Genomic DNA, 8,890 nt, shown 5'->3' with positions numbered 1-8,890 from the left:
AGGGAAAAACCTGAACTCATTATTCAGTTAGAATTAAAAGGGGAAAAAAAAAGTAAAGTTGGATTTACCAGTTTGCTGATCAAATATTTTAAAATTTACAGATAATATGCAAAGGTGTTATTTAATGACTAAATTGATCTTAACTTAAAAATACATTTAACCATTTGCCAAGTATATGATGCAGACTATGGGTAATCAGATAGAACTTGATTCAGGAGGAAAACATTTAAGGTAAATCAAGCATTTCAATATTTTCATGGGTAAATTACTGAATTAATGAAGATCTTTGATAAGCAGTTTTAATATGGATGTATTCTTTTGACTTCTGGTTAATATGTATAAAATAAAAAAAGCATTTAAGACGACCTGTTGCAAACTGCTTGGAGTGTCACATAACTGTGCAACTGTTCTGAAATGTTACTTTTAACTGTAGTGAAATGTTTAGAATGAAAGAAGAGAGCAGTAGTCTTTCATCTCTTAAAGAGGAATTTGCTCAGCGAATTGCAGATGCTGAGAAGAAGCTCCAGCTAGCCTGTAAAGAAAGAGATGCAGCTAAAAAGGTAATTTGGCTTTTTATTGAAATCAATGGTTATTATTTTAGAACAGAACTAGTTTAGTGGTTTATGGAGTTTAAATGTTCTTGACCTGCTATCACAGTGTTACATTTCTCCAGCTTATTGCTGGACTGCAAAAAGTAAACTCAAATCTGTAAGTGGAAAAAAATATATTTTCCACAGTAGAAAGTTGAAATAGAAAAATTATCTGATACCTGTGTGTGAATGTAGGTTTGTTTTTACTATACTGCAAAAGTCTGAAGTATAGAAAATAAAATGGAAGGAAGAGTTGGAACAAATTGTACAGAGAAGTCTCAGTCCTTGGAGGTTTTTAAAGCCTGATGGAGTAAGACTCTGATTTAATCAGATAATCTCCAGAGTTCTTTTCCAACCTAAATTGTTTTCCAAGAAAAGCCTTTGAGAGGAAGGGGAGAAGAAAAAGGTGATCAGTGTAACTTACTGTGTGTTTTTACCTAACTATATTTTAATAAATGGTCCTAAGTATTTTATCCTATTACTTAGGAAGTAAAGACTATTAAAGAAGAATTGGCTACTAGACTTAATACCAATGAAACTGCTGAATTACTGAAAGAGAAAGAAGAACAAATCAAGGGATTAATGGAGGAAGGTGAGAATTAAATTTTTTTTTTAATACTAAAAATGTACAGAATAATTTGAAAGCCTTCATATAAGCTTTCTTTATGTGGGGAAAAAACTACAAAATTTGAAGCACATTGGATGTTTCTGAGCATCTGAACCATTTAAGTTAATGGCAAAGAGCAACAGGAGGGACCCAGCACAGATGGCCAGAGGGGCATGTTCTGCAGGATGCATTGAGAGGTGCTCTGAGATAAAACCAGTGTGCAGTAGAGTGCACCATGTTCCATTTGGCAGAAATCTAACTAGGGTATTGTTCATGGCATTTCTACAGTGTCTCCCTTACCTAGTGTTTAATTTTGGAAGTAAAAGACAGTTTTTAAATGAACAGGTGATTTTATTTTTTTCCTGATATAATGAGTTTATTTGCTTTACTTTCAAAGCCTCTCCCTGCCTGTTATCTTACTATAGCTTAGTGTAGCAAGGTTATCTCAGGATAAGATAGAATTAAAACTTAAGAACTTTGATGAAAAAATGTTAAGAGGAAGTATTTCCATACATATCTGATTATTATTTTTATGGGACTGAAGAGCAGGGGGAGGTGTGAACAGAGAGCTCATAGAAGAGCAGCAGTGTGCACTAGCATTCTGTTAATTTTCTTCACAGGAGAAAAGCTTTCCAAACAGCAGCTGCACAATTCCAACATTATTAAGAAATTAAGAGCCAAAGAGAAAGAGAGAGAAAATATTAACACAAAACAGAACAAAAAGATTAAGGAATTGGAAGAGGAGCTGCAGCATTTAAAACAGGTGAGATAGTTGAGGTATTTTGCTTTGAAGCTTTTTGTATTAGCTGCAGAGTAGCCTTTTGGAGAGGCTCTAGGTGGACTGACACTTCATCTTCTTTTCTGGGAGGCTTCTCTACTTCACATTATTGGAACACTGAGAGGTGATTTCTGTGTGTGTTCTTAGAGCAGTTTGAAACTGCAGTCACATGTCTTTCCAGCTGCTTGTTTGCACTTGCACTGCTGGTTCTCAGGGCAGCTGACCAAATTTAATACATTGAATTTTAGTTGGAAAACCCATACCAGCAAAATTTGGGCATTTTTTTTTCTCTGTTGGTGATTGAATCAAGGCCTTGGAAGCAGCAGACCCAGCATGAGGAAGTATGTGAAACTTTGGTGAAGGGCTCCCTCCTCTGGGGAAGGTGCAGGAGCAGATCCTTTCTCTGTTGGTGAAGAGTTAGATGGGTTTAGTCATTTTGTGTGACTTCATCCTGGCCTGGTTGCCACAGTCATCGTTGTCCTCAGGCTGCGTTCTGTACCCCACATACTGGGATTAGCCTCACGCTTCTTGTTTGCCCTCTGATAGGTGCTGGATGGCAAGGAGGACCTTGAGAAGCAGCATCGAGAGAGCATTAAACAACTGAACAGTGTTGTGGAGCGACAAGAAAAGGATCTTGCCAAACTTCAGGCAGAAGTGGAAGACCTTGAAGAACGGAACCGCAGCGTCCAGGCAGCGCTCGACAGTGCCTACAAGTGAGGAGATACTTGTGTGCCTGTCTTCAGCCACACATCCAGCTTCTGTGTCTGTTTCCTGTGAGATGTTGATACATAAGAGTTATTCACAGAGCCCCTGTTGGTGTTGTATCAACTGTAAATTCATTGCTTGTTTATTTTTGCCCCCTTTTTTTTTTTCCCCCCACCCCAGGGAACTTGCAGATCTTCATAAAGCCAATGCAACAAAGGACAGTGAGGCACAAGAAGCAGCCCTAAGTCGGGAAATGAAGGCAAAGGAGGAGCTTGGGTTAGCTCTGGAGAAGGCCCAGGATGAGGCACGGCAGCAGCAGGAAGCTTTGGCAATTCAGGTGGGTCTTAAATGCAGTGACTGCAACTTCTGCATTGAACAAATGTGTGTACTCAGGTCATGTGAGTGTCTGACACAGTGACCCAGGTGCTGCACAAGGTGGAGCTCATTTTTGTGGACATACCCGATGGATTTCTTTCCTGTGAACTTGGTCAGCCTTTAGTGGTAGTTGTGCTAAGCTTGAAAAATATTAATTTTATTTAAAAATACTTTTAATTTTATCTAAGTAAAAGGACATTGACAGACTTTGTTTTTGCAGCGCTCTGACCGTAATGCAAAGTTCAAGACATCTAGCTGGAAAAAGTCCTTAGTGGCAGATAAATGAGCTTAATTCTGTGTGCGTGAAGAGCTTAAACCTTTAACTTGCAAACAGACCTATCCTGTGTAACAGTGTTTAAGAATGGTGTAGGGCTGTAGCAACGAGTAGGTGGTAGGAGGATTGTGGCAAGAGGTGAGTGGTGCCATTTGTTTGTTCAGGTGGCGGACCTGCGGCTGGCGCTGCAGCGTGCGGAGCAGCAGGCAGCAAGGAAGGAGGACTATCTACGCCAGGAAATCAGTGAACTGCAGCAGGTAGGACAGCAGGTAGCTGATGACAACTTGGGTCTGCAAGGAGGGCTTCTAAAAACTGAAAATGAAAGGCTAGCGTGGCGTTAATTAAGATGTGAGATAATGAGATGTGGCAATCGGGACGAGGTTTAGTGTTGGGCTGATGGATGGGCTTGATGATCTTAGTAGTCTTTTCCAAGATTAATACCCTGAAAAAGAGGCTTTGTTTTCCTGATTACCTGCAGTATTTGTGCTGTGTGGAGCAACAATAAAAATATTAAAGGAAATGGTTTTTACTCACATATCAAAACCAAATAATAATTTTCATGATGGCTTGTAAATGGAATGCTGTCCTTTTAGTCTAAGACAAAGTACAGCCAGGGAGTCTGTGATAGTCTAAATTGTTAAAATTTAGACTAAAAATAAAGTTATTTTTTAATTTTAGTTTTATAAACCTTTTTTTTTTATAACTAAAATTCCTAGCAAATATGTTGTGAATTACTCTAGCTGCTTCTTAAGAATGTTTTTATTGTTCTTAAGGTCGAGAAGATAGATTGTTTCTAAAATGCTCAAAGTGATGTCCAGAGGGCTGGACATTTCTGGGCCATTGCTCTCTATCATGTATCTGAAAATCTTAAGCTTTCATCTTGTAATTTCACATTTTACTGTGAGTTCAACCACATGAATTTTAGAATGTAAAGCAACTGTAAAGCAGTAATTTTAGAATATAAAGCAATTGCTATGTCTTGAGCTGAATTCAGCATTAATCTTTCAATCCATCATGTGATTTTAAACCTTAATTATATTTAATTTGTGATTTTAGAGACTCCAAGAAGCAGAGAGTCGGAACCAAGAACTAAGTCAAAGTGTCACATCTGCTACACGGCCACTTCTCAGGCAGATAGAAAATCTGCAAGCCACGCTGGGAGCACAGACCTCTGCGTGGGAGAAACTGGAAAAGAACCTTTCTGACAGACTTGGTAAGATGTTTTTAGCTTTTACTGAACAGGAAGGCTCTTGATGAAGATGTAAATGAAAAGGGCTTGACATTTGCCCAAAACGTAGATGGTAGGTCAGGAGAGGTGAGCACAAAGTGCTTTCCTGTAAGGAAATGGTATCTGGGGTATTTTGCCAAGGTTCTTGGACAGGTAATGAAGTTTCTTTTCATTCTGAAGTCTCCTTGTTCTGTGTTGCTTTGATCCACTAACTGTAATGTGAAAAATACTTAATTTCTTTTTCAACAGGGAACAGGTTGTTTTTTAAAATCAGTTACTTTTTCAACAGGGAACAGGTTGTTTTTTTAAATCAGTTACATAAAAAACAAACAAAAAAACTCCAGTTCCATTTTTCCAACCAACCAAACAAAAAACCTCAAATTCCATTTTGATGCATAAATAAATGGCCTATATTATAGATATTTGATTTAAAAAAGTTAAATTCTGTGTTTTTCTCTACTTAATATTAGGTGAGTCTCAAACTCTTCTAGCAGCAGCTGCTGAGAGAGAACGGGCTGCTACAGAAGAACTTCTTTCTAATAAAATTCAGATGTCTTCTACTGAATCTCAGAATAGTCTTCTAAGGCAAGAAAATACACGTCTTCAGGCTCAGCTAGAAGTGGAGAGAAACAGATTGAAGAAGATGGAAAATGAAAACAGTAGGTGAGTTGTGTTTTTGGTTACTCGAGTCTCTAAAATTGTAGTGGAATGGAGTAGGCTGTCTCTTGCAAAGAGATCTGCTGCAGATGGTTGTAAAGTTGGAAGACTGGCTTCCTTTTGAGTGTTGATGCAACAGTGCAAAACAATGACAGCTATTGATAAAGTTGCCCAGCTTGTGAAGGATATTGTTTTATGCCACAGATGATCTGAAGTATGGTACTTTCATATTGTTTGAGAACCCTGAGGCTATGTTTGCTTTAAAAGTAAAGTAAGCCCAGAATGCTTACTGACTGACTATGTCTCTTTCTTTCCTCCATGTAGGTATGAGGTGGAACTAGAAGGACTGAAAGATGAATATGCAAAGACCTTGGAGGATGCAAAGAAGGAGAAGGTATTGCCTGCTTCAGCTTTGAGCTGTGTTACCCCTGAAGCCTGAGCTAGCAGGAGTCTAACAACCAGTATTTACTTTTGTAGACGCTGCTAGCTACTCAGTTAGAAATGGAGAAGATGAAAGTTGAGCAGGAAAGAAAGAAGGCAATTTTTGTGCAAGAAGCAGCAAAGGAGAAGGTACCAAACCCTAACGTTTCTGTTCAGTCCTGTGCTAGCAGTATTTCAGCAATGAGTGGACTTGGAGCAGTACAGCACATGCTGTCAGCCTAGGCACTGGGGATCTGGCTCTGTATTGGGACTGCCTTTTATTTCCAGGGAAATAAGTGCTCGTGTGATATTCCCTGAAATGAGTCTTGAGTAATAGTCTGTTTAACCTGAGAAGGGATAAAATATGGATGGAAAGATAGATTTTATCTTTTGTATGCTCTTGGATTCTTTTTCTTCTGAAGCTACTTGTTTTCTTTGCTTAGATTACCAGCATTGTTTCCACTGAATTCTTGCTCTGTGTGCCTGTGTACTATGTACCACATGCATTCCAGCTTAAGTCACAAATCACATATCAGTCAACAGTCAGTAGCTTCATTACTGCTAATTAGCAGTTGATCTTCAAGTAAAACTGTTTCTATTCCTGGTGTCTTACCACCTCCAGTTCTAAAATCTAACTGCTTTATCCTTCAGAGGCTAGCATACTTCCAGATGCTGTCTGTAAAAAAGAGGTTAGTCTGTTTGGAAGGTATGTCAGTAAGGTATTAGCCTGTGAGAAATCTCAGAATGGATTTCAGATACTTTATTTAAGAAAAAAGGTATTAACTTGCATTCTAAAAAGAGACACATTCTGGGAGTAGGATGTTCTTCCTCTGATACATGTGGGCCTACAAAACTGCCTCTGACTCTGCCTTGGCTGCTTGAAAGAGAAATTCTGTTAGTGTCATCTGCAGATTGTGTCTTTGTTTCCTGAAAAGTCTGAGCACTTGAGCACAGTCCCTGTGTGTGTGTAGCACAGTGGTTCTGCACTGCTGAGTTTTCATGGGTTGGGGATGGGGAGGGGTTATCTGCCGCCTTGTGTTCTGGAGCTGGTGGTGGAAAAGGGCAGTCAGTTCTTTACAAAAGCTCTCTTTGCCTATCCTGTAAGCTCTTTGTATTTGGCTGTGGGTGTTGTGTGGGGTGGTTGTTGTTGTTGTTGTGTTTATTTTTTTAGGACCGGAAGTCATTTACAGTTGAAACGGTTTCAAGCACTCCAAGTATGTCACGCTCCAGTTCCATAAGTGGAGTTGACATGGCAGGTCTTCAGACATCTTTCCTCTCACAGGTATCATTTATCAGTTATATTGGCTTTTTTTTGACAGACTGCTTTTTGAACTCTTTGAGAAGTTTTATTCATTTAGAAAATGACCCTTCAAGGGTATATTTGCCTTAGATGAGGTAATTCCTGTGCAAAAACTTCTAAAGCCTGCTTAAAAGATCTGATTGCAAAGCACCTGGGAAAGGTGGCATGAAATTTTGATCACAGAGTAATATACAGTTCTATTGGTGCTGAGTTCACATGTCTACTTTAGTCCAGGAGAATCGAATAATACCAGGAGGAGTCAAATCAGTTGATTTATTTTTGCTAACAGTCCTGGACTCAGGCACAGCCTGCTCCCTAGGCAGTAGCATTGGCTGTTGTGGTCTGTGTGAAGTCTCCTGCTTCTGCTGCTTTGTATGGGTACAGTTGGTGATGTCCCAGTTGAATGACAGTTGTATAGGTGAGATCTTACCAGTAAGGAGCTATCTCAGATTGTACCTGTTCACCCTAAGCTTTTGTTTTAAAAACAAGCTTTAAGCATTCAAATGCTTACGTAGTAACAGCAGACTTTTAAATCTTAAATGCAGAAATACTCTGAGAGAAGGAAGATTCCAAAGGGTGCACATTTTTGTCTAATCTTAAGCTTCTCTGACCTTTTGTTTATAGGATGATTCTCATGATCACTCATTTGGGCCAGTAGCTACTGGTGGGAGCAATCTTTATGATGCTATAAGGATGGGAGCAGGTTCAAGTATAATTGAAAACCTTCAATCTCAACTGAAACTAAGAGAAGGAGAGATTTCACATCTACAGGTACTGTGGTTAATCTTATATAACCAAATATAGCATTTAGAAGTGTAAACCCTAATGCAATCAATCTAATTAATACTTTATATTCAGTATAAAATACATGCAGTTTTCTATTTGGGAAGCTTGGTCCTCCTCCTCTCAGCAGGGTGCATTCACTCTTCCCCTTTCACCATGATTCTGTTAACCAGGAAAGCCACTGGAGGTATGTGTGGGTAAGACCAAGAGAAGGATTTCTTGCTTCTTTTTTTTGTTTTGGCAATGAGCTATCCAGAAAACTGAACCTGTGCATCTGAAAAAAAAGAAAACCCAAACCACTGTTCAGATTTGAGAAGAAAGTAAGAGTGTTTCCAGCTGTTTCATAGTCTACCTTAAGAAAAGGCCTTAATTACTGTATCAAAATACAGGTGCTTATAAATAGGGTAAATTCTGTCCTCCTCCTAATTGTTAGAATTGTTTATTTTAGCTGGAAATTGGAAACCTTGAGAAAACTCGATCAATAATGGCAGAAGAACTGGTTAAATTAACAAATCAAAATGATGAACTGGAAGAAAAAGTGAAGGAAATACCAAAATTACGTGCACAGTTAAAGGTAAGTGTATTGCTGTTGTAAATCAGATGTAAATTGACATATTTGTGGGTTGCTTTTTTTGGGAATACCCCTGTCAGTTTAGGATGACCTTCAAATCTGTCCCTGATCATAAGTGGCTGAAGAGCCTGCTTTGTTTTTTTTTGTCATAGAATCTGAAAATGCCTACTCTGTGACTAGACAGTTAATTCAAAATGCAGCTGGTGGATATGTGTGCTGTGCATAAGATCACATGCTAAATCAGGGAGAGAACATTTTTTGTTGTTTCTCTGACTTGAGACACTTGTCTGGAAGTAGTCCTTTTTGTAAAGGGGATGTTTTGATAGATAGCATGGATTTATGAGTTTGATGTAGAAGCTGAATGAGTGTGCAGTACTGATGCAGGTAATAGAACAAATACTTTAATGCTCTGAATGTTTAAGAACTTAAATTGAAATTTTGGAAATGTTCATCCTTGCAGGATTTGGATCAAAGATACAACACAATTCTGCAGATGTATGGAGAGAAGGCAGAGGAAGCTGAAGAACTGCGACTCGACCTCGAGGATGTGAAAAACATGTACAAGACTCAGATAGATGAACTTTTAAAACAAAGGCAAAATT

The 8,890-nt window shown here is 38.7% G+C and overlaps 1 protein-coding gene across 1 annotated transcript in view; it reads left to right on the top strand.

The window, feature by feature from the left end:
* TMF1 (TATA element modulatory factor 1) overlaps nucleotides 1–8,883 on the top strand; it is a gene marked incomplete at both ends in the record, with an annotated part of 11,732 nt that extends 2,849 nt beyond the window's left edge. Inside the window, 14 exons of the mRNA XM_008947600.1 lie at nucleotides 434–560; nucleotides 1,077–1,182; nucleotides 1,818–1,960; nucleotides 2,522–2,688; nucleotides 2,861–3,017; nucleotides 3,494–3,586; nucleotides 4,386–4,542; nucleotides 5,028–5,220; nucleotides 5,539–5,608; nucleotides 5,692–5,784; nucleotides 6,806–6,916; nucleotides 7,559–7,705; nucleotides 8,166–8,291; nucleotides 8,749–8,883. Of these exons, the coding sequence (XP_008945848.1) occupies nucleotides 434–560; nucleotides 1,077–1,182; nucleotides 1,818–1,960; nucleotides 2,522–2,688; nucleotides 2,861–3,017; nucleotides 3,494–3,586; nucleotides 4,386–4,542; nucleotides 5,028–5,220; nucleotides 5,539–5,608; nucleotides 5,692–5,784; nucleotides 6,806–6,916; nucleotides 7,559–7,705; nucleotides 8,166–8,291; nucleotides 8,749–8,883 (1,825 nt within the window). The remainder of the gene's footprint in view (nucleotides 1–433; nucleotides 561–1,076; nucleotides 1,183–1,817; nucleotides 1,961–2,521; nucleotides 2,689–2,860; nucleotides 3,018–3,493; nucleotides 3,587–4,385; nucleotides 4,543–5,027; nucleotides 5,221–5,538; nucleotides 5,609–5,691; nucleotides 5,785–6,805; nucleotides 6,917–7,558; nucleotides 7,706–8,165; nucleotides 8,292–8,748) is intronic.
* Between the last annotated feature and the right edge of the window lie 7 nt (nucleotides 8,884–8,890).

This window comes from Merops nubicus, unplaced genomic scaffold (genome assembly GCF_000691845.1).
Source record: "Merops nubicus isolate BGI_N331 unplaced genomic scaffold, ASM69184v1 scaffold6639, whole genome shotgun sequence".
NCBI lineage: Eukaryota > Metazoa > Chordata > Aves > Coraciiformes > Meropidae > Merops > Merops nubicus.
This window is presented reverse-complemented; position numbering and strand designations above follow the sequence as displayed.